The 25,498-nt window shown below is 42.3% G+C and overlaps 1 protein-coding gene across 1 annotated transcript in view; it reads right to left on the bottom strand.

Moving 5' to 3' along the window:
* Positions 1–6,901: 6,901 nt before the first annotated feature.
* The window catches only part of LOC144143367 (gastric triacylglycerol lipase-like), a 31,736-nt gene continuing 13,139 nt past the window's right edge, over positions 6,902–25,498 (bottom strand). Inside the window, exons 2-5 of the mRNA XM_077675134.1 lie at positions 19,648–19,819; positions 17,795–17,866; positions 10,853–10,925; positions 6,902–7,240 (exon numbers count right to left, since the gene is read on the bottom strand). Of these exons, the coding sequence (XP_077531260.1) occupies positions 6,984–7,240; positions 10,853–10,925; positions 17,795–17,866; positions 19,648–19,819 (574 nt within the window). The 3' untranslated portion in view covers positions 6,902–6,983. The remainder of the gene's footprint in view (positions 7,241–10,852; positions 10,926–17,794; positions 17,867–19,647; positions 19,820–25,498) is intronic.

Below are 25,498 nucleotides of genomic sequence, written 5' to 3' on the forward strand. Positions count from 1 at the left end.
TGTTATTCATGGTGGTGTGTTTGCGCGTGAAAGATATTACTTTGCATTTAGTGAGGTTTAAAGACATATGCCAATTTTCGCACCAAGCAGCGATGGTGTCTACATCATGTTGTAGGGCGATAGTGTCATTAGGTGAAAGAAGGGGGTTATACAGGACGCAATCGTCCGCGAAAAGGCGCAATTTTGATGTTATGTTGGTAGGGAGGTCGTTTACGTAAATCAAAAACAAGAGTGGAGATAAGCCTGCGGCCGGGGGAACACCTGAGGTTACATTGGTTAGAGCTGACTGGAAATTGTTGGCGCAGGTAAACTGGACGCGTCCAGTTAAAAACTGTTCAAGCCATTTTATAATGTTTGGACTGATACCAAGGGGAGATAGTTTTGCAAGCAGATGTTTGTGAGAAACACGGTCGAAGGCCCTCGAAAAATCCAAGAATATTGCGTCAATTTGAAGATTGTCGCCCATGTGTTGCAGCAGGTCATTTCGCAAGACAGAGATTTACGAAAGCCGTGTTGTAAGGGGTAAAAAAAATTGATTGATTCTAAGTAAAATATTAGGTTAGATGCTATGATGTGCTTGAGGAGCTTACATGGGACACTGGTAAGAGAAATCGGGTGGTAATTGGAAGGTGCATCGCGCCTGCCTCCTTTAAAAATGGGGACTATTTTCGCTTTTTTCCAATCGTCAGGCAAGGTTCCTGTGCTTAAGGACTGTTTGAATATAAGGTACAGAAATTTACTAGAGATATGTATAGTACCCTTAAGTAATTTTGCATTGATGTCATCGCAGCCTGCTGATGATGATATTTTAAGATAGTGGATTAAGTTGGTTATGCCATCCAGGGTTATTTGTATTTCAGGCATTGTTTTGGGGGAGAAGTTGGGCAAGGGTTCTATAGGGCAAGAATTAAAATCGTGGAAGACCGATGTAAAGAATTCGTTTAGGGCTGCTGCGGAATCACTGACGTCTATGGGTTCCTCACTTGCATCGACAAGGTTTATCTGGTTAGTTTGTGGTTTGGTGGAAATGGTGTGCCAGAATTTATTTGGGTTTGTGCGGAGTATTGAAATCAAGTCAACTTGGAAATATTTGTCTTTGGCGTCATTTAATGCTTTGATGTATTCAGCCTCACAGAGGCGGGGTCGCCCCCATGCTACTGGACTGTTTTTGCTTTTTGCGGTTCTATACAGGCGCTTTTTCTGGTTTAGCAGTGATTTTAAGTGTTTGTTGAATCATGGGTTATTCGAGTCTGATTTTACAGTGCTTGTAGGTATATATTTCTTTTTTAAGCTGAGCAACATGTTTTTATAGAGTTCCCATTTGGTGTTTACTGAACGAGCCTCGTACGAATTTTCAAAATTTTCATAGTAGTGAGTAAGTTCTTTATTGATTAATTCAAAGTTTCCTCTATTATAGTGTGTGATTAATTTCTTCGTAGGTGACCGTCTTTTGATTGGCATAGAGAGGGCTACATGAAGAAGTCTGTGGTCGCTAAGGCCGGGCAGTACTGTTACACTTGATACATCATCAGGGCAGTTGGTGAGCAAAAGATCAAGTACGTTGTCACCTCTAGTAGGCGTCGTTATTGTTTGGTGAAGGTTAAAGTCTAGTACCAAGTCTAGAAACTGTTTGGGTTCATTCGAGGGTGACTGATTAGCCACCGCGAGAAGAGACCAATTGATGTGAGGGTAGTTGAAGTCTCCAAAAAGGAAAATTAGCGCTTCGGGGAATTTATCTTTGACGTTTGTGAGGGAGTTGCGAAGGTGGTCACAATAAAGCGGATTACTGTCTGGTGGTCGATAACAAACGCCGAACACTAATTTAACCGATGAATTGTGCACACACACCCATGTGAGCTCAAGGTTGTCATCGCGGCTGACGAGTGAGGATGACAGGCTACTTTTAACTCCTACGAGAACGCCACCTCCTCTCTTGTCGTTTCTATCATGGCGGTATAGTGTGTAATTTAGGTTTAAGGGCAAGACTTCACATCTTTAATGTTGTCACTCAGCCATGTCTCGGTGAGAAGAATTACGTCGGCGTCAATGTCTGTGATAAAACTGTGTAACTGATCTCGTTTCGGGACTACACTTCTATTGTTGGTGAAAGCAATGTTGATATCTACAGAAGAGGAGGGACGGTTGTTTGAATGACCTTGGTTGTTTGCTCTGCGTCAGTTACCACATGCTTCGGCACTGAGATGATGCTGAGGGGGGAACGGCGCAAACGCAGGGAAGTTTTCGCACTCTAAAACGGTATCGGTTGCCGCGTCGTAAGAATAAGATTTACTTCCTACGTGCAGTTTATCAACGGATAGTTTGAAGGCACACTTTTGAGGTCGCATGAATTGTATTAATTTGGAGCGCGCGTATCGAGTAGCGGGAGCGAAATCTCGGATGTCGTAATCAGTTCCCTTCAGTTGGCGGCCGCAAGCAAGGATATTTTCTTTAGTCTTGAAGTAGGTTAACTTTACAATTATGGGTCTTTTTTTGTTGTTACTAAGTTTGCCTAAGCGGTGGGCATGTTCGATAGCGTTGTCGTGCAATTGTAGCTTCAAAGTGGCAGAGCAAAATTCTACTATTTTTTATTCAGCTTCCTGCCACGTCTCTTTTTCGGCGTCACCGATACCCAGGAACAGAAGATTGTTCCTCCGCATTCGGTTGTTAGTATCTGTGTGAGCCGCTTGAAGGACCGTGATTTCACGTTTGATTTCATTTGCCTCGTGCACAACTGAGTCGGGATTATTTGTCGGTTGCGTGATTTCCAGTGCGGCAAGCCTGTTAGTGATATCTGTGATCGTTTTTTCTTGTGATAACTGTGTGGTCTTCAGATCTTTTACCTCAGTTTGAATAGGATTTTGGCATTCTTGAAGCTTTCTTTGGCATTCTTGAAGCTTACTGTACTGTAAAAGTTCAGGTTGATTTTATTTCCTTTGTACCTACATTGACTTCTCTAACTCTTCTCCCGCCTTCAAGTGGCGGTAGATTTTCCTACTAGCGTACGTACCAGTCAGCGAAGCGTCACATGTGCACTTGTGCACCGCTTGTGTGGAGCGACCTGTACTCGGATCTCGATACGGTGTACAAACTAACAAAGTAAAGAAAGGCACATTCTTCCATTCACAAACGTGTCATGGCTTTGTTTCCAATTGAGCGAACGAATTGCGACGATTCATCGGCGGCCGGTGGTCTAAATGCTGGGCCGACTGACTCTGTCGGAAGGTCGGCGAGCCGTGCAGTAGCGCAGCCGATTGTCAGCCCATCTCCTCCTGACGTCACACGAAAACGCCAAAGAAAATGGGGGAGGGTGCAGAGAGGAGTACAGCATTTTCGAATTTATTTTTGTACTAAATAAATTCGCGTAAACGCACTCAGAGTAGTCGAAACATGGCCTATGAACTCCGGACTACAATTTGCGCTAGTAATCCCGCAATGCTTACAAATCACTTCAGTGTCCCTTCAACCGCTCGCTTGGTACGCTTCCCTCGGTGTACACACACGGGTCGCGTGCCACCGCGATGGGCTGTTTGCAAGGACAGCAACGGGGAAAAGCTACGAGACGCAGCTGCAGTGTGGCCCCAGTCACCCCTTAAGAAGAGTCCGAACCCTCTTCGAACGTCGGGGTTTGTCTACGTACGATTGGTTGGAGCATAATCAAATTTGCCTTTAAAACACGAGGAAGCTCCTTCACTGGGTCTATTTTCTGAACGGTGATGTTGATTCTGGGCTTGTAGGTGCAGGTAGCCACACTGAGAGCAACCCAGCGGTGACGCAGCGGGGGGTGCGTGTCTTTAAATTTTTCAAAAAAATGTTTGAAATACATATAAAGTTTGCAATACAATACTGTCTTTCTATCTTTCGAAAATATATGTATTTCAAAAATAATAAACGACACAACATTTTCCCCTTTGCTCGCTTTGCTTTCTTGACTGCCTACACTGATTTATGTCTTCATACAATTGAAATTTATGCAAATACGTGCGTTAAAATGTTAACAATGAGTGAATAAATGTTTCAGCAGTTTCAGTAGATGTAAGGTTAGCAGGTCACATGACCAGGACAGATAATGTACTGTAACATTTGTACACTACTAACCGCCACCTTTCAGGTTCTGGAAAGGTTAGCTCTAAATTAAATTATTTCTGCCCGTTTGTTTTTAAATTTCTTGTGGTTACTCCACTATAAAAACGCTCGCTTTCATACGAGCTAGGCAACATATACTTGACAAAAACCGATTGTCTGACCCTTGAACCTCTATCTTGTAAAAATCTCATGTTACATTGGCTCCGGTTTGCCTTTGCTGTGTGAACTACAAAAGTTTTTCCTACGAGTAGCCACTCCTTTAAACAAATATTCATGCACGTGGAACGGAACAGTTTAAATAAGTACTGACATGCACTTTGAAAGCAGACGTAACTATGTAAGAGGCTGCCTCTGTATAGGGAGGTATCTTCCAGAAAGATTAACATTTGCTTAGCCTGTGTCATATGTTCAATATAGCATATGTAAATCAGTTTTATTCTTTGGACGCTTCAGTAAGCTTTGTCAGAAAACCTTTCGCAATCGGCATCAGCATGACGTGATGAACGCCTTTCTCACAAACTGCTGTCGTCAGGACTGCCGTCACGTAGCCAGTGTGCTGGCTGCTGTTGGCGCGCACTGCTTCACCTTGTGCATCACGTCACACGTTTGGGAGAAACGTCATGCTGCCCGGTCGCGCGCGTGCAGACCGGCCATGTTGCGACGGGAAGAGCGATGCCATGAGCGCCATCTTGTCGCGGCGGCCGCCTCGGTGTGCTCTTGGTCAAAATCGAAACTCACGCCTAGAATCGAGGCCGTAAGTAACTATTAAAAACGGCAGTCTTTCTTGGCATACTTGGACGTGGAAAGTTTGTTCTGTCTGTCTGTCCCTCGATTCAGTCTGCCGGCCAAAGTTAACGCATATGTTGCAGGAGGTGTTCATATGCCCAAAGTAATTTCTAAACTTCCAAATCTGGTCCCGATGTTCATACTTTTCAACGTTGTTGATCACATACAAAACGTTACGCTCATATGAGGCAAAACATTGCCATTAGTAGTATTTTCAGGGTTGCTTTATTAAAATGTACACGAATGATTGATTATTGCGGCAGCAAGTAAGAAATACTACGGCAACTGTCTAAAACGCACATTCGCGGCGGCACCTACCAGTCTCCCTGGACGCGTAAATCCGTTTGTTTCCCAGTGCCACTGCCAGTTGCTGCCGCATGTGTCAACAGAAGTATCTTCGAACCGAGGAGGACATCGCGACGGAGAAGCGCCGGCATGCCGACGCCCGTCATCTCGCGCACGCCCATGAAACGTCCGAGCAACGTGCCACGCGGCTAGCGAAAGACCGTGATGCGAGGCGCACCCGGAGGCAGTCCGACACGCACCGTGCGCACGGCGAATGAATAGTCGGTTTCCTACCATTCAGCGACTATGCTAGTGGTCATAAAGGGCCAAGTCTATACGCGAACACAGGCCAGGAAAACGCAAGACAAATATTGTTCTATCTGTCTGTCTGTCTGTCTGTCTGTCTGTCTGTCTGTCTGTCTGTCTGTCTGTCCCTCACACCAATATAGTCTTTCGACGATATTTGCGGCAGATCGAGCACATACGAGGCGCATGTTTTGCGTTGCGATTACGCGTCTAATATGCCAATTTATGATTACTTGGCCGGTAGGCCCTCACAGCAGCGAAGAAAAAAACACAGCCCCAAAATTTCGTGCAGGACTTCATTAAATGTAATATTGTTGTCTGTCATGAAGGAGAGACCACAGAGGATGCCGTGGGCTGGAAATGAAGGTGCAGATTCGTTCGGCATAGATTAAACCATTCAATATCTGATACATTTTGCCGGTTGAATATAGTACAGAACTGTAAATCGCCTGGCACTATATCAATCGGTGGTAATCAGGGCACCGACGCTGGTGATTAGGGCACTTAAATGTTTGAATAAACAAACAATGTAGTTGGTTCTCGAAACAGATGAAAATGTAACTCTTTAGATGCTTTAACTCAGATCTGTTTTAGATGATAGAATTTTGCTTCACATTTTTTGAATACTCTAGGAATCTATAGTAGAGCGGCCTCTTTGGAATAACGATTCACTGTATTTATCCTTTGTTTTTGCCGCTGTGTACACTTTGGCAAAACTAAGTGGGTGTCTAGGGTCAAAAAAGATGTTTGTAAAAATCAGTGAATCAAGACAACGTTTTACTGGGTAATACGTAGCAATTTTGCTCCAGCCATGTCGCGTCTAAGCAAGTTTTGCTCGCAACACTACTTCTGGAGCATTGAACGAGTGCGTGCATTTCGGAAAAGAATGTTTCCACTAGCATTTCAACCAGCAGGTACTCGTCGTTCTCACAAAAACTGTATTTCAGCAAAGTGTATAATTGTTGCCCCCAAAACACCTCTGATTGCATACTGCAGGGCAAGGGCAAAAAAGAACCTGATGTAATGTGCTTGTAGCGTAAAAAAAACCTATGTTCGACTTATAAAAAAAGCGCTACCTTTCGCGCAATTTTCTTAGGTGCGCCAAAATATAATTAGAGCAACGGTTTTCGGAAATACTGTCGCTATAAGAGTGACAACGACATACGCACGTCTTCGTGCACCTTACTGCCCCAAAAAAGTATTTTAGCGAGTAGCACACTAGCAAGATTAAGCGTGTAAGCTCTAACCTTGCTGGGAGAGTTGTTTCTAGACACATACATTCAATTACACATTTTTTAGATAAAGGGGGTTGTCAATTCCTATCGTAGAAACACAACCATTTTATAAAATAAATGTACAAACACAACTTGCTATATTTGCTTGGATGTTTTTTATTTTGGAACATAAAACTTGAGGGAGAAATCTTCTTCGGAGCGCCTTAAACGTTCACATCTTTTACAAAAGTTCCGTGAAAGTAACTTCAGAAGTAACCTGAAATTGTAAAGTTTTATTTCTCTTTCAACCTAATTGGAACCAGGTGATGTGTAGTTTGACAGCAATTGAATCATAGGACGGTGCAAAATATCCGTAGCGTTATATCCATATATAAAGTCAAGGTGTCCAAAATCTGGATCAGGGACCTCGTAATCCGTTACAATAATATCGCGAAGCCTTTTTATCAAGTCTTCTACATCCTTTGGGTCTGCAAATTTGTCGAGCTTGCCTTTAAACACTGCTATTGGAACACGGATGTTTTCCAGTGGGTATTCCGGGGGGTTTCCTGTAAAATATTATTTACGAAAACAGGTTAACAGGCTTCCTCTTAGGCATCATCATTAACCAGCCTACCTATAACAATGTGCTTCCTCCGCCGCTAGTAAATAAAAGGTAATGCATGTAATGCTACCCCAATATCACAAGCAATAACACTAAGTCTTCTGTTCTCAATAAATGTTTTGCATTTAGATGGGAAAACACCAAAAAAGGAAGTTCTAGAGGTGGCATTACACAATAATGATTTGTAGTAATTGGAAAACTGAACAATACCTAAAAAGCATGGTTTTTGAATGCATTGAGATTATATACTCTGTTCCAAGAGTCAATTCTACGGGGTTAAAAACTGCCAAACATATATATGCTCGCTGGCATGAAGATTAGTCGATATTAGCAATGGTGTATTTGTGCCACCAATTAAGGTTAGCAAGGCGAGCAGCACTGGTCTCCATTGGAGTGTGCTTATAATACGATTAACAGGCAGGTACATCAGTTTTTGCAGAGTGTAGGACAATTGATGAAGGTGAGTAATGTTAGGAAAATTAGAAAATGCGTCAGCCGTTATTCTTACTGACATATTATTAATGTTAATTTCACTGTTCTAACCTAAGTATATTCGATGTGATTATGGACGCGATTCAGCGTTGTTTGAACACACGCCGTGGCGGTTTTATGAAAAATGGAACAACTTATGGCATGTTCCTTTGATGTCGCAGCCCGCACAGAACGTGAAACGTGCATAATTTAAAGCCTTTGTAAAAGCCCCGTGGTGTCGTTTTGGCGGGAATTACGCCTTTCTAGGCAAGGTTACCAGCAGACTGAAAGCGATTTATTCTAGACTGTGGGCATTTGAATGACACTTGAGGTTCTTTCCCCAACCTATGCGAAAACATTCGTAGGTGGAATGCAAAGTATCGATGTAAAGAATCATGTCTTTAAATAAAATAGCGGCATGGATCCAGCCTCAAGAGGTTTATTTGGCTGACGATAGAAAACATGTGGATAGTATTGTTGGGTATTGAATTATTGCGACTGTTAACGCCTTTATTCGCTATCGTGACCTGTCCTTTCGAAATTAGGGATTGGCAACCAGAAGTTTGGTTCTTATTTCAAGACTGCGATAGGGGAACCTAAATACAAAATTGGGAGGAGAAATATCGCGGAATTATAAAGTAGTTCATTTTAATCATCTTAAGTGCTGATAATCAGTAAACCTAAACGGGTTGTTCCTCTCCAACAATATTAAGACGTACAGTACTAGTAATTTGGCCGTAACGTGCCGCCATTGTTTTTAAAGGGGCCAATTTTTTCCGTGCTTCAAACCTAATGCATAATGCGTGTTACTGCTGAGTTCAATCTGATATTCTTGCTGGAAGGCGTCGCTTCAACTGCACATGCATAAGACATCACGGTGGGTGAATGGAAATTTGACTAAAAACACTTGGCGTGAGTAACTTATTGTTTATAACACGAAATTGATTTCACACAAAAGTGACAAGGCTGCTATCCAGAGTGTGTTCCGAGAAAGCACACAGAAAATCTTGTGCAAATCTTGCGAAGTCTCGCGATTCATTCACTTCGTGGTCTAGCACTTTCCCAAGACGTTGAAACATCTATAACCTGTTGTTTGTTCTTCTATAGAGTACTGAAGAAATTGTAGCCGTACCTGTATTCATACCACGTTTTAGCAGGGCTGATCCAAGCTGTTTTCGAGTTCTCTTTTTACATCTACTTTTGCTTAGTCAAGGGAGGGTGCGGCTTTTTCAGCTTCGCCTCACGAGTACTCACCAATGCTTGGGTATAATTAACAAGTTTTATTTGTTCATACTAGCAGAATGCATGCTTTCACATTCTTATCAGGTATGTTTAATCACTAGTCGAGTGCGCCCCTGGAGTGTTTGGCAATTCACATACACTTCTTTCCCTAGGAGTATCAGTTCAGAAACAAGGGGCTCGACATCTTGATTCCAAACAACATGATGCGAACATTGCAGCTGTATGAGGAACATTGCTTTTGAACATATCTTTGTCGTATTTTAAAATGATTTTGGTGTTCTGTGCATCATAGGCGGTTTTCTTTTAATTCCTGATTGCGGCTTCCGGTGGGATACCTTATAGGTACACAACTAAACGTCTCAACCTTCTAGTTAGTGTAACTCAGAGAAACCAGAAATTTTACATTAGTTTACTGAGAGCGCCGATCTGATAGGCTTTTGTATATTAATACATTCCCTAAATATTGAAGCTGCCATAGCTTCTAACTTTAAAAATAGGTGCTGGGCATTCCAGGTTACTTTTGTAAATCAATCATACGTCATAGCTTCTTCAAAAGAGGAGACGATATAAAATAGTGCATAAAGTGTACACAGAAACCAAAAAGTTCAGTTCTGCAAATTATACTAGCTGTCCCTATGTATGATAGGCCAGATGGGCTAGTTGGCGCGGATTCATGATTTAACCGTGCAATGGCGACAGGACAAAAAGAAAGAATTGCATACAAGCGTGTCCATGACAAAACTCACTAGAAAGCAAACAAAATAAATTAACGCTTGCGCAACATGCAGTAAGCTTCAAATAAATCTTTGAAACCACAGCACAACCATGATTACATTAATGTATTTCTGTCAAGGAATCAAAAGTTCCCAATTAAGATTGCTACGAAGCGATAACTGACGCAGGTGTTAGGAATGAGATGTCTTTAGATCATTCTGCACTTTCAATTGCAGCGTACGCATTCGCGTACAGGCAAATGTAGATGTTGCAATTGGTAAAACGTAGCCACATTGCTCATACCGAGATAAATGATGCGACGTTGGTGTGCCTTTGAAAGCGCTGGCGTGTTCCAGGAGGCACACAACAGGACGACGCCACGACTGTTCCATCTACATGTTCTTAGACGGCATCACAAAGTCACAACCCGACGGGGGTATACTTATCACAATAATGTTTGTGTTTTAAACCACACTCACTTCTCCTAACAACCTGGCTCGCCAAATCGTTTATCAAGTTCTTGGAAAAGCTTTGATCCATTGTCGCGTGCCAAACAAACATGAATACCAGTCTTCTGACAAGTCTTTCATCTCTGGGAAAATGCATGCTTGTGGGATGACCGGGAGAATTTCGTAATTATATTATTGACGCACTTCCGGTCCATCCGTACGCAGTTGTACACGTTTCTTCCGCAAACGCCAAAAAATGGTTGGTAAGGCAACATATATTTGGTATATTAGTTTGTAAACGATTCATTGCTTTCCGAAGCATGTACATTCAACGGCACGCCATTGAAATATTAGTGTTATAATCTGTAGAAATTGAGAGAGGATGATTTTTTCTATAGGCAATCACAAGAATTTCTGCGCCTGTCTAACGCCTGTACACCATCCGCTCAATGGGGCAGTTTAAGTTAAAATGTGCATAAGTGTACCGACTTGACAATGTGCATGAACACTGCTATGCGCACGTGCCGGTAAGCACAGCTAAAACAGTGTTAGAACCTAACCTATTCAAGAATGTTAAAAGTAATTCTGACTAAACTGGGAACAAAGAGAGTGGCACAAAAGCACGTTTTGTTCACAGGACACGTCTTGGATCTGCGTCAGTGAATCAGCGGTTATTTTACGTACCTGTCCATAGCGAGCCTGATTTTCCTCTTTGCCGTAATCGTATCGGACTAAATTTTTTTGCTTGTATACCTGAAAAGAAAGATATGTTGAAAGTAAGCCGAGCATTAAAAAGCGACCAGGCAAAATGATATCTTCTGGCGAATTACACAGCTCACATTTCGTTCTGGATGCTGGTATGAGCGCTGATCCTTGGCTGAATTGAGCGATTGCGTAAACATAGGCTCACGTTACTTAATATTTGCTGAGATAACGATGCGCACAAAATATTCTGTAAAATTTGCAGATTTTCTACAAGCCATTCATGCCACTTTAATCGTACTCCATATCTCGTCCATTATGGGAGAACACGCGTTTGCTTAATGTATGACTTTGTCCTTGTTTAAAGCGGCTAATGCATTGCTCATCCTGCACACTGCAAAATTGTTTGGCACGTTCTTTCGTACAAAATCTGGTGTTGCTTTGCGAATGTAACATGCCAGAAACCGCTCCCTTGCTGGTTTATATAAAAAATACAAGCACAACACGCAGAGAGTCAATCATGTTACGACACAGAAACCATGTACTTAATTAACTCGTCATTTCGTCATCTGTACAAATGCTAAGCCACTAAAGTACGCTCAGCCGTTAGCTGTCACCATATACTTGCGACATCTTGCATTATGTGCCACGCCTATGTGGTTTCACAAATCAAATTTTCTGGTGTTATTGCTACAGGAAGTTGTTTTCTTTCTTCTTTTTCTCCTGTCCTTAAATCTCTTGAATCTCTCGGTAATAAATGGGGTCTCCAAGTGTCCAAAGTGCCAGCCGAAAGTGTCTTTTTAGTTTGTCTGAAATAGCAATTTAGTGACTAAAGCGAAAAATTGGGTGCCATTCACACGACTGCAAAGCATGCACTAAAATAATAAAGTACAAATAATTCCCTCCACCCGTGTACTTGAGGGAAATCTGTTCAGTCCTTTAGCTCCACAGTTCAGATCAGGGCCGATCAGAAACCAATTCTCGTGGTTTATAGGTGAGTTAACAGTTGCTTAATCCTCCCATATTGTAATATTCAAGAATTTTGCTGTTAATCAGTTATCGCTCCATTTCGCTCAATACATAAGGACAGAAATAACCTCCCCTTCTTCAAAAATCCGGAGCCCGGCTTGGAATGACCTTTTTGGATATAAGTTTCTAGGAACAGTAAATACTTCTTTTCTGAAGTAGCTAAGAAACAGATGTTTTCAGTTCACACGGAAAAAGGTTTCATTTTAGCGTTACAATCTCTGCCTGCAATTAATAGTGGGGGAGAAAAGGCATATGCAACATTTTACAGCGGTGTCATCTTTTGTGCATTTTTGGGTTCTTTGTTTTTCTTCATGGCCTAATGTGCGTGCGGTCAGTTGAAATTTCAAAAATGCCCTAACGTATACTACACTCTCTATTGCGAAATTTGGGCGCAGAGCGAGCTGCAGTCTTCTTCGTCACGGCATAGAGAAAAAAATATGAAAGAGAGGACACTCGGTAAATCGCGGCCGAATGTGGTGACGTGAGCGCCTAGCTTTTTATCCTTCGGGCAGTTGGCGCGAGTGGTAAAAAAGTCTACTTAAAATTAGATTGACACACAATATTATACTTTAAATATTTTGTTGCTTATTAGAATACACACTTTTATTTATGTAACAAGTTGAAGAGTTGTGAATGTACATTTTTGTGGCATACACCATATGCACGATATCAACGATATGAAGGCAAGCCTGGCCAAGCCGCAAGCGCAAGCCGCCATTGAGCTCTTTCGGCAGCATTTACACGTGCGTTTCGGCAGCCTTGTGCTAACTTCTCTTGTGGAGAAATAATGCCTAGTGCTTTCTTTGCGACATCGGTTTTTAATGCTGAACGGAAGGTGAGACGTTTTAAACTGCTGGTGTGGCGTACCATATTTACGTTTCCTTGTACTTCAAAACCTGCGAGCACAGCGTAAACTCAGTAAAATCAGACATAGCTAGTTCTACATCTTTAGGATAAGAGCTTAGGAAACGCCCCGGAAACGTGAAAGAGACCATCTTTTTAGCCGGACGTAATGATCTTTGGGGCAGGTTGTGGCGTTTGCTCAAGCGCTGACGGATGTGAGCGGTACGCGCCCGTCGATGCACGTAGCGTTCACTGCAAACGACGGCGGTGAATTGCGGAAGTGGGCGGCCGGCCGGTGGTCGGTAGGCGAAGAAAACGTTGTGCGCTGTGGCTGCACTGAAGTTACGTGAGCCGCATGCTGCGTTGTTATATACTAGCCAGCCATTGCTAGCATGGCCAACTGTTACTGCTATTATTTATTATGGCCGTGATGCACTGCAAAGCCGCCCGCGCGAACGTGCGCGACGAAGTATCTGTATGGCATTATTCGGCTTATCGGGGCATAAACAGCATCCGTACGCTCATCGTAAAGTTTTACACGTGCCTGCACACCAAGCTGCCTGCGTACCAAGCGAACTCACTCGCCGATGCCAAATACGCGCGTGCGTCGCTTCGCTTTGGCGCGTCAAGTGCGGTGAAAACGTGCATTTAGTCGGCAGATAAGCAGCTTTGCTCGAGGCGGGGTGGGTATGCAGTGAATTGAAACCTTCAAATTTGGAATTCGTTCTACATTGCATATGAAGTCTGGTATCGTAGGCATTACATAAAACTGTTCAGTGTTTGCGCTTTTTACTGTAGTCATATCTTGGCTAGTTTCATTTAAACACGTATTGCGCATATTGCACCTATTCACTCTGAGCTGTGTGTGTTCTTGTCATGTTTTTCAGTCCATGGCCTCTGGTGGTCATCAGTACGTTGCTCACTACTGCTTGCCATTATGCTCACACAGCGGCCAAATATACCTTCGCCAGGTGCCCATTATCGGGATGCGTTTCTTTCGCGGTCGCGTATGGCAACAAACATGTTGGCGCTTTGTATTGCGTTAATTTCACTTTCACTGTTCATCCTGATTTTACAAAAAAGACGAAGGAATGCAGGCTATGTAGGGAGCATTATCATTGTTGTTATACCAAACAACCGCTGAATTGCATTAAGAATGTGCCTAACCTGTGTTGCGCAATTACAAATTTGCGTATTTTTACTGTTGCGAATACCGCCACCTCACGATTGCTGAATAGAAAAGGAGAAGTTCTTACGTTGTAAATAGGTGGCAGGCGCTGGATGCAATATGAGTACTTGTTGCAGTGAAATTTGCAGACTGTTTGCAGGTGATCTGTCATTGCAAACAGTTTGTGCACTATTTCGCCTATCACCTGTGCAGGTCTACAGCATGGGTGAACTACACTGGACGAGGTGCCATCAAGACAAGCCAACCAGCCAGCTGCTTTCGTCATAGCAGGCATGCTGTAAGCACGTTATGGCACAGGACCTTATGAATTCGTGCCAAGTGTCCGTGCCAAATGACCATGCCAACTGTTCTCCCATAGTTATTCAGTTGTATAATGACTCCCTGCAGTGCTTGTTGCTGCATTATTGTTGCTCCTGGTGGGTACGACAAATACATTCCATCTTTTGAACTTTGCCATTATCACGCGGAAGTTGAACGCGTCTCGGCGATCAATAAGGCGTCACAATTGAAAAGCCTATCCTTTACACGAGGAACAAACCTTTTTATCTTTGACGTGCCTCATCTCGTTAAAATCATTCACAACAGTGTCCAGCCTCCAAACTCCACTCGCCAATTATTGTTATTGCTAGCACCAATACTGTGAAATAGTACATCTACGAAAACCCTTTTACAATATGAAGACTGCCAGGGTGAGAGGTCATGCTAATTGTCGTCGTTTGTCACCGTACGTGCCGCGTGTTGTTGGAGTGACCTAGGTGGAAGAGAACCATGTTGGGACTTACGTTGTCAAATGCTCTCATAACGTCCTCAGCAAAGATGGCTCTCTTACTGCGAATTTAGACGCTCGTCGGTACCCTTCAACAGGAAAAACTTTAGTCGGGTGTTTTTTCTGGCGAATTCTGTACTCGCATCGTGGTAAATAGATGCACCCGTTGTAAGTACAGTGTACACCGAGTGTGTAGTGTGATGGTCCGTTTCTGGAGTCTTTATTTTCAGGTTAAGCACAGCTTGCAAACATACGCAGTGCTCCCATGATGTGCCATGTAAATCAAACTCGGCTGTTATTTTTTTTGTTGTAATCAGGCAGACATAACGCACAATGCCATGTTCAATGCACATATGCAGTGTAATCCACGAGTGCATAGGCGGCAGAGACATTTTTAACGTCTGTCATAGCATATGGTGGATTGTGAAACATGCCTGATATAAAGTGTACTCTAGCAGCCTTCCTCACTGCCTGGGGCCTGGTTACGAGATGCAAAGCATAGCAATGTCAAGTTCATTTGTGCGTTTGTGTGCGGCACTGTTGAAATTGTGCTCCACTGCGTGTTCGAAATGGTAAAAATGTGGCACGTGGTCCCTCAAATGTTGTCGCGTTACCTTATGTTACTCTGTAATGTGTCGCCATTGTCTCATACACAAGAAGCTTAAACTGCTTCCCTGTTTCTTACATTAGACTGTTCCTATTGACAGCGGAAGACGTGAATTTGTGTGCCTTGATCGAGCCTGGAACCTATCGTTTGACTACATCAATGTACCTAAAATATCCCCGGCTGGCCCTTTGCGTTTAGTGGAAAAGCAACACGTTGGGAAGCTAACGTGTCTTTTTGGGAAACTGCACACTTGCAAGGAACCAATAGGAAGTTGATATTTCCCTCCTAATATTTTCCCGTGTGCATGTCCACACAAATGTAATTTCTGTTCAATTACTGCTACTGGTTTGAAGTTTCCCAAAGGCAATAGACCTCATTGGAGTTCATCAAATAACAAGGCCATGAAAGCCTTTTTGCTAAGCCGGCGCAAGTGTTTACCTTATTTCACATCCTAACTGGAGAAATTGCCACAGTAAAAATATTAGGTGCAGAGATTGGGGTCGTAAACACTTGCAAGTATCACAGTGTCTAGATTTTGTTATGGTTGATATATTATTTGAATATGACTGCAACAGCGCATACAATCTGAGGGTGTCGTAGATACAAGTAAAAATGTGGATGACTGATTCTTCCGGGTTCTACGCGTTTTCATTTACCATAAGGGTAAATCCTTTGTGTTGTTGTGTGACATTTACTTGTGGATGTTTTCATTACTGGAAACGTATTTTCCTCTCATTACAGTGTATATTGCCTGTGTTGTGGTGTCTTGCAAAGAATAATGACAATTTGAACTTGTTGTTCCGTTTAGTGCCATGCAATAAATATTTCATTCCTGGAAACATGTTTTCCTCTCACTACTGTGTATATTGCCTGTGTTGTGGTGTATTGCAAAGAATAATGACAATTTGAACTGGTTGTTCCGTTTAGTGCCATGCAATAAATATTTATTCATTTATGACGTGTCTCTTTTCTGTGGCTTGACAAGATGTGAACACACGACAGAATTTTTAACCATCTGTACACGGTACTATAAATTGCAATTTCACATTTAAAAAAAAATTCTTTTATAAGCATGCCTGAGAATGATATATTGCCAAAAAAGGCTAACCAATGCATGAAAGCGTCTGAATACCGTACCGCTGCCCGTCGCCGTGAGCAGCGCTTTCCAGCCATTCAAACTACCCGCTAAATTGGTGTCCGGGAAACTGAAACCGAAAGTGAACAATTAGTTCTTTGTCCTCGCCCTTGTTGCACTAGTCAATTCGGCCGCAGGGCTCTATGGGAGTGTACTCTCTTACTATCATTTTTTGTCTATGGTCCTCGATCAAATCTGCTGCGTCTCAGGGAGTTATCGCGTGATCAGCGAACGCATGGAAGCGCGCTCCACTCTGCTGTAATCTAGAAGTGCCTCACCGCCGCCGGCCAGCGTGTTATTGCAAATCCTGTTTGAACCTCGCGCGCAAATGTGACTTAGTTCGGATTATCCACGCACGGGGGAGCAGCGAGCATGTTGCTGCAAACCGTGGTTGAACTTCCTACGGAAATGTCGCGTTATTGGATTAGCAGCGAACTGAACAGCTTCTAGTGTGGTGTTGGCAAGTAGGCCGCTCCTTGCCGGCGACGCAAGAAACAAGAGTGAGGCGAGGCAGGGAGAGAGTTGACGCCATGGCCACGCGTACAACCCTCCTTCTCATCTTTACCCAGACTCTCCTCCTCGTTTTCTTTCTGGCGTTGCTGCTCAGTTCGTTCACTCGGTTACACGGACGCTGCCGCCGCGAAGCCCAGGTAACGGCTGCCAGAGGGCTGCCCCCTGATAGGTTTTCACTGTTGTCGCCCTCACTTTGTCCCGTGCTTGGGGTAACTGTTTTTTCTGAATGAGGAGGCCTAGCTACTGGGCTTTGAAATTCTAACTTTTTAGACCGTTTTATTTGAAACAAATGGGATTGCTGAGTTGCAAAAGACTACTGTAATTCCCAAAAATTGCGGTTGACATGGGACTTATTTTAATGTTACGCATTCTTCAAAAATTAGTTTTGTATTTGTTTGCGTGTTTATCTTGGTGTCTCGGGGCTTCTGGATGTCCAGCAGTTTTTTTTTTATGATAGCGTTTCAGAAGCTTCCTGATATTCCTGTCTTTCGATGTGTTTTTCTTTGTTTTTTACTGCTTCATTCTTTTGGTGTTCTTGGCGGTCGAACTTACGCGGTAACAGCGTTGAAAATTTCGGCACACGGTTCAAGTTTTTGAATGCTCTGCAATAAAACCCTTTGCCTTTCTTGTTGGTTTGTTTATAGCGCAAGAGGATGTGGCATGCACGGAAATCTAATTTTAGAGTGCGAAAATGCGATAAAACACTAACATTGTAAATGGCAGGAAGAAATCAGGGCAGTGATGCATACAAATACAGCAAATGGCGTACTCTTGCCGTGCCTGGAAGCTGCACGTTATTTACTGCAGCTTCACTTAACACAAGGTGGGGAATACTCACCTGCGCGTAGTGGACGACATCCTGGCTGGATGTCCCAACAAGATTGTTGGCTACATAGACTGGAATCCGAGTCTGTATAACAAAAGAGTCTGGTATCGGGCTAAAAGATACTACGTATTTTCAAAGCATCCTTTCTACAGCATAAGAAGCTTTGCCAGCTCTGCTGGTTAGAAAGACATACCATCACGCACCACCTAAAAATGTGGGCCATCGCTATGGAGTGCAAGTGGCTACAACAGTACGCAATAGGGTGCGTTCTGTGTGGGCAGGCTTGACAGAAAGATAAAGCGGGGAAGTGATACGAAAGGAGTTGGTTGTGTTATCCACAAGAACCGCTACGTTACCTGCGCAACGATGTTGTGTACAGCATTCTTTTACCCTGCGCCTGAACCTATGTTGGATAAACTTGCCGTTGTATCAGCGTGTGTTTGAGAGCGCATGCTTTGTCGTTAGAGGGCCTCCCATCTTTCTTCACATTGCACTAAGTGCAGCGGGTGTCGACCTGATTTTCCTGCCACTGACATTTTGGCTAGGCACCGTGAACAAAGACCCCGCGAAAGTATGGAAGCATTGCACATAACAGAAAGAGGAGAGAAGTGTGTCAGTCAAGCAAGTGTGTGTCTTCGTTATAAGAGATTGCGTATATGCGTGGTCCTTGACTGTACCGGTGTCTATCTAGTTGCCTCACCACCGTGGCTTTTGTAAACTTGTTTCTTAAGTTTTCTGTTAAGTGTTTATATTCGCCCTTCGTGATATTGAAAATATCAAGGAGGGTGAAGTGGTTAGCCAGCGGCTGCTCTCGTGTCCCGCTCCTTTGGTCTTTGTTTAAGTTTTTTGCTGTTTCTAACGAAGCATAGGAAGAGTTAGAACAATACGCCCACACGATACGTGACCACTTGAATGAACTAGCAATATTCACTTTTCACTGGGAAAGTAGCCACAATTTCCGAAATTGACTGTATTGTACAGGAATTGAACTGCACTGCTTTTACTACAAGGTGCATCCGGGTTTTTGTTTTGGAAGGCAGTTCTCCCACTTGGATCATGCTATCCTAATTATGTATTCACAACAGGCTCAAGGGTTGGTAACCACAAGTTAGAGTTTAAATATTCGTGTACCTGGAGTGTAAAAAGTCAGCATGCAATTGCCTTTTAAAACTTGTAGCCAATGCTTAGTTACCAAGAACAATTAGGTTTCGTTGTGAGAGTCAAAATATATGGCTACTAAGTTACGAATTTTGTGAACTTTTGCAAAGGGTAATGTTTTGTGCGGGCTGGACACGCTTGAGTGTTGTTTGGAACCCTCGAAAAATAATTGTGCCCACAGAAGGCAGTCTTTCATGTGCCGTATTATCTAGTTAGTGCCCTCAAAGTGGACGTTAAAATAACTCAGAAACGGAAGTCAGCGGACAACGTTTGCAAAAATAGCTGAGTTAGTGCATGTTAACAAGCGTAAAAAGGTCGTGAGTATAGACGAGATGTATTCTCGTTTGCGATTGCCCCCCAGAACGCAGCTTGTACGAGCACTAAACATCGCAGTTAGCTTTAAACTGGGGCAGAAACCAACCGGTAACCGTGGCCTCCCGTATGTAAGGGGTAAACGGTTGCCCCTGTATCGCGGAGCCTCGGCAAAACAGACGTTTGGTGCTGCGAAGTTTTTGTTATTCTTGCCGCACTTTCGTAAATGGTGTGGCTAGCTCGTACGAGAAAAATAAGGAGTGCACCGTTAAAATGGGGCAATGTGTTTTTTTCTTCAATACGGCTACAGCCGTAACAGTGCTTGATGTATGAACGAATTAAAAGGGGAGTTTATATAGAAAAAAAGAGTACCAAAACATTAAAGTAAATTTTACCTTGTTCAGCTGTTTGGGATTTTTCCCGCATAGAACGGCCACTGGTGCGTAGCAGATATCACGCAGTGGACTGTTGCATGCAGTGGCAAGTAGGTTCCTCTGCGCCTGACTTTGAACAAGGAAGCCACCACGGGCCAGGAAGTCGTTTATTGCCTGCACAAGATTGTTGATTCTTCACACCGAAAAAAGTTTAACTGCTTCGCTAAAGGATGTCGAAAGTGAATGCAATAAAAAATCATGAGTATGCTAGATATTCAAAACAAAATGCAAAGCTGAGAGCAATGTATTCCTTCTTTTCAGACACTGCATTTACTTATTTGCTGAAGCGAACTCACTCTTTTCAGGTAGGCGTTACTGAAACCACGGAAAATGTTTGTAAGTCGCATGAAGTAACAAAAGGAAATAATTTTTAAACTATGGCAACAAATGGGGTGCCATTGCTAAAAGCGAGAGGATGGTGCACCCATAAAACGGTTACATGCTTATCTTGGCGGAGTTTCCAATTTTCATCAATGTGGCATTGGTAAACAGCGATGACACATTTTGGCGCACCTTAAGCCTATCTTTATGACACTGTATCGCTGAAACAAAAGAATAACATGAGATGCAGTTTAAATTCTAGCGTGTGCAAGCTTGACTCAGAGCAGTATTTCTGTCGTAATAATGCAGTAATAGTGCCTTCACCACTGCAAATTCTACACATGATTCGGGAGGTCCGAAGGTCCGATACAATGGGGGTGAAGTGGTTAAGCGAAAACGTTTGTAGTTTTTCTTTACTTGAAGCTACTGTTGAGTACATTTAAATAAAGCCTAGACCAGCGTTTAAACGCCAATTAGTTTTGTGCTATACCTACGTAATTACAAATTACTGCTCCTACAAACACGGCTTTTGCAACAGCTGCGCTATAGCTGAAATTTACACCGTCTGAATTTCCTCTCTCATTAACGGCATATAAGCACTGGGTATCTGATATTGCGAGCACCCATTGGGAATATTTGACTTACAGAAAATAAAATGCACACTCAAAGGTGAATTTATTTCCCTAATTGATGAGTTTATTTCACCTACTCAGCCATTGCACTTGTCAAGAAAAGTGTTGAGCTTCTTTTGGTGTCTAGTGCACCAGACCTATTATAGAGCGCTGCATTTTTAACTTATAAATGCTTGTTTTTCTGTCTCTACAAATTTCTGCGCAATATTCTCGGAAAAAAATACTGACGTGCTTGTGACAAAATCATGCAATCAGGATATCGCGAACACTATTCAAACAAAAAGCGGTGAAGTGAAAAGTGTCGGTTCATCGTGGCACCAATAAGGTTTTTGAATAAGTGCGTTGAAGGACGTCGGCTAGGCTGAACGCAGTTGACCTCAGCAATAAAATGAATTCCCGATAATGCAATTAAAAACGAGACTTCGAGGACGTTCCCCGTAAAAGAATTCAACCCTAAAGATACCCTCCCAGGGCCGGCGATTGCGTGAGCAACACAAAACAAATTTTTATTGGATTATCGCCTATCGGAACACCATGTATATGCAATGCCGGTAGGAAGGAATTCCGAATTAGGGTGATCGTCCAAATACAGGATCTAGTGATTGCTCCATCGCTCTATAACAGCACTGTTTATTTGAGTGCAGAAACGTATGTAGCTGAGGTTACAATACAAAACTTTGAAGCACTTACTACCTTAAATAGACCCCCACAGTCTTCAAGTAACCTTCTCATCTGAAGGGATTTTAAATCAGAACACCGTATAGAAAAGTAATACTAGACCTCTGAAAAACCTGACAAAATGACAAGCTAAACATCATTCCGTCATCAGAAAGTTGGCCTGTAATGTAGAACAAGGGTCATACCTTTCTGGATTTCTGAAAAATAACATTGGGCTACACCAATATTGGCTCTCCCTCACACAATTTTTTCAATGTTATCATCTGGATATTGCAAAAAAGTGGCATCAGATCATTTTATTATGAGATGCTTATTTTTGTCTACATTTTCACAACTTTTGTTTTAAGTTCGAAGCCATCCGAATCGCTTATAGGAGAACACGCACTGACTTTATAAGGCGCAAAAATAGCGCTCGTTTGTGCTGTGAGCGCCGGTCTTTTGCATTTTGTTTAAGGGAGATGAGGGGCCTAAGGCTTCAAATTTAATGACAGTTTTTTCGCTCCCTCAAATTATTACGTAGCAAACGTATTTATGCTCTGATGTTTGCATAAAAGGTTTCAGTTGTTTTAGCACTGATGGGCCAGGAGGAGGCGGTTAGGTAAGCCGTTTTTAACCTTCCTGCATTGAAGAGCATCTTGAATATTTATTATTTAGCCTTCACACAAATAATATAATATTCAATTAATCAATCAATCAATCAATCAACCTTTATTTTCGGTGCCCAGGAACAATCCTAGGGTCTTGGTACTGGTACACCATATACAAAACATACATAAAAACAAACTAAAATCAAGACAACACAACACACAAAACCGTATGCATGAAAGAAACAATAAAGTAAAGATAGTTACAGTAATCACAGAAAGCACAACAGCAAAAAAAAAGAAAAGAAACAGGAGACCTAGCGTTGCAAGGCATGAAACTCGGACAGCGAAATGTTGAAGGCACGTGAAAAACAGGAAATACTCACTGAACATGACAGAGATACGTTATACGCATAAAACGAAGGTTTTATAACAAAATGTTCGGAAGTTTCAACTTTGAAACAAATTCAGCATTACAAGCACTGGCACTCAAACATACAGAAATTCAAGCAACGCAAAACCAGGAAATGTGAAAAACAAACAAACAAGAACATGATTTGCCTAAAATAAATACGGCACATAAATTTGCAATGACATAAAGACACTTAAGCTACAACAGTTTTCAAGTCGTTTGAGAACAAAGAAAAAGAGCTCTGGAATATATCAAGACGATCAGAATATTCACTATATGCACATTGTATTCTGCAGATGGACGAGCGTCTTCTAATTAAAGCATCTGTTCTAAAAGTTCGAAATGTTCGGAAAAGTTTGTTCGGCAAGTTGACATTGATAAGTGTAACCAAGTCGTCACACAAAATATCCCCATGAAGAAGTTTATAAAGAAAGATAATATCAGCTCGCATTCGTCGACACCGAAGGGAAGGAAGACTTTTCAGAAAAGGCACACTGCCGTTAGCCTCTTCTTGCACATGACGGAAGCGGTGCTTAAAGATAAAGAGGAACTTATTTTGAACTCTTTCGATACGGTCACTATTGGACTTGCAAGTTCCATTCCAAACAACAGAGCCGTATTCAAGAAGAGGTAAGCAGAGAGCCGAATACAACTTGAAGAAAGGAAGAGGACCTTTAAACTCTCTAGAATATCTGCAAACAGCACCCAGACATCGAAGAGAGCGACGGGTAATTTGTGTAACGTGGGAAGAGAAAGTCAGAGAAGAATCAAATGTACTCCCAAGTCTCGAATTTCAGTCACCCTCGGAAATGCAGTGCTTGCAATTTTATAAGAGTATTGCAGCTGTTGAGTTTTTCTACTATAGGAGACAACTTATAATAATCAATCAACCAATCAACCAATCAATGTTTATTATAGTGCCCAGGAACTGCGGAAGCCTTCGTGCTGGAGCACTCAGAGGGGAAAATGCAGCACTGTAGTACATCAACAATTTGCTAATAAACACTCAGTGAGAAAAAAAAAAGAAAGAAAGACCTGCAAAAAACGGCAAAGAAGATTAGAAATAAAATAGTGCAATCCAACCGACTTTACACAATCAAGTCGTGCTGGCGCACAGAAAAGGTATAAGACAGCAATGAAATGCATCAACAGCTGGCAAAAGAACAGTGAGTGAGCAAAAAATAAGAAGAAACTACAACTTCAAAGAAGAATAAAAATACCTTAGTGTAATTTAGGCAACATTACACAATCAATAGAAACTGTAATGTCTGGTCAGTTGCAAGAAGACATCTTACAATAAGCGTAACTGTACGGAAGGGTGAGTGAAAAGAAGAAAGTTTTTACAAGATTCAGGAAGCGTACATTTTCAGTTTCAAATGGACGCATGAAGTGAATATGGCAACTTTTAATGATAAAAACGGCAGTAATAATAATCAATCAATCAATCAATCAATCATGTTTATTTACGTGCCCAGGAACAGCCAGTGGCCTGAGTGCTGGCGCACGGATAGTTACATGAAAACAAAATGCAAGAAACATATTGCAAGAAACAAACAAGCTACAAGACACACACAAATTGAAGTAGCGAAAATTACAGAAATAAAGCACAGGCGGAGCCTGAGTACAGGTAAAAAAGAAAAAAAGAAGATGCCTTTGTGGCTCAGCTTATTGTAATGAATACACAACAAGCAGAGAACAAAGTTTGACAGTAAGACGACAAAGACAATGACAAGAGTATAGAGACAAATGATAAGACAAGCATGATAAGTAAACAGTTTCAAAAACAGGCAACTATATTGGTTAAACACAACCGCAAAGAAACCAAATTTCAGCAATAAAAAAAGAAAAACGAACGACAGAGATATCATAGATGTTTAACATACTGTGTTCAACAGCGCAGTACGGTAAATTGTAAAGGAGCTTTGAAAGATGTCAAGGCGTTCAGATAAGCGGTTGTAGCAATTCTGTATTCTGCGCACAGGAGAATGATTGGAGTTGCGCGCAGCGGTCAAGAAAGGGCGATGCGACCTGGTGGGCCTCTGTGGAACACTAAACTGTAAACAGTTAAGCAGGTCCGCGCAAGAAAGGTTACCATGAACAAATTTGTGAAGAAATGTAAGGTCTGCACGCATACATCTGCAGGTCAACGAATGGATGGAAGTAACTATGTGTAAGTCAGAATCAGGATGAAAACTGTGATTTTGATGACGGTGCTTAAATATGGATAAAAACTTCTACTGCACACGTTCTATTAATTCACTACTAGATTTGGAGATGCCGTTCCAGGCAACAGAAGCATATTCTAACTGGGGGATACATATTGCATTGTATAGCATTAGAAATGGATCTGGAGAAGAGAATTCCTTTGTAATCCGACACACATTTCCAAGACTTCGGAGCGCTCGGTGGGTGATGAGCCTATAATGAGAAGAAAAAGAGAGGGTACTGTCGAAAAGAACCCCGAGGTCCCTAATCTCCTCAACCCTTTGCAAAGGAGCTCCCTCTATACTGTAGGAAAACAGTAGACGATGGGTTTTCCGGCTGTACGTGACAACCTTTGTTTTAGCTGGATTTAAAATTAGACAGTTTTTGCTGCACCAGACCGATAATTCCGATACATCCCTCTGCAAGGCACAGCAGTCCTGAAAACTGCTAATGTGCCTAAATAGTTTGACATCATCAGCATAGAGAAGAAATGAAGATTTTGTTAACACTGTTGACACATCATTGTTAAAGATAGAAAACAATAGTGTACCCAGCACAGCACCCTGAGGTACACCACTCGTTGCAGTGTAAACACTAGACCTTTTGAAGTTTACATCTACGTAAAAGGATCGGTCATGGAGATAGTTGGACAACAAGGCAACAAGGCTTGCATCAACACCGGACATAGTAAGCTTGTTGATTAATAATTTATGGTTCACTACATCAAACGCCTTACTGAGGTCAAAATAGATAACGTCCAACTGGCCGTTTTCACAAACTGCAGCCGAAGCCTGAGTCATGAAGCTTGCAAGATTTGTAACCGTCGATCGACCCGAGAAAAAGCCGTACTGATTTGGTATCAGAACGTTCTTGACGCAGGCAGCAAGAACGTTGTACAGAGCTGACTCAAAAAGTTTTGAGGCGACACAAAGGAGTGAGATTGGGCGATAGATGGTAACGGCTGACTTATCACCAGACTT

Source organism: Haemaphysalis longicornis, unplaced genomic scaffold, assembly GCF_048455015.1.
Source record: "Haemaphysalis longicornis isolate Haplotype H1 unplaced genomic scaffold, Haemaphysalis longicornis Haplotype H1 scaffold_6, whole genome shotgun sequence".
Lineage (NCBI taxonomy): Eukaryota > Metazoa > Arthropoda > Arachnida > Ixodida > Ixodidae > Haemaphysalis > Haemaphysalis longicornis.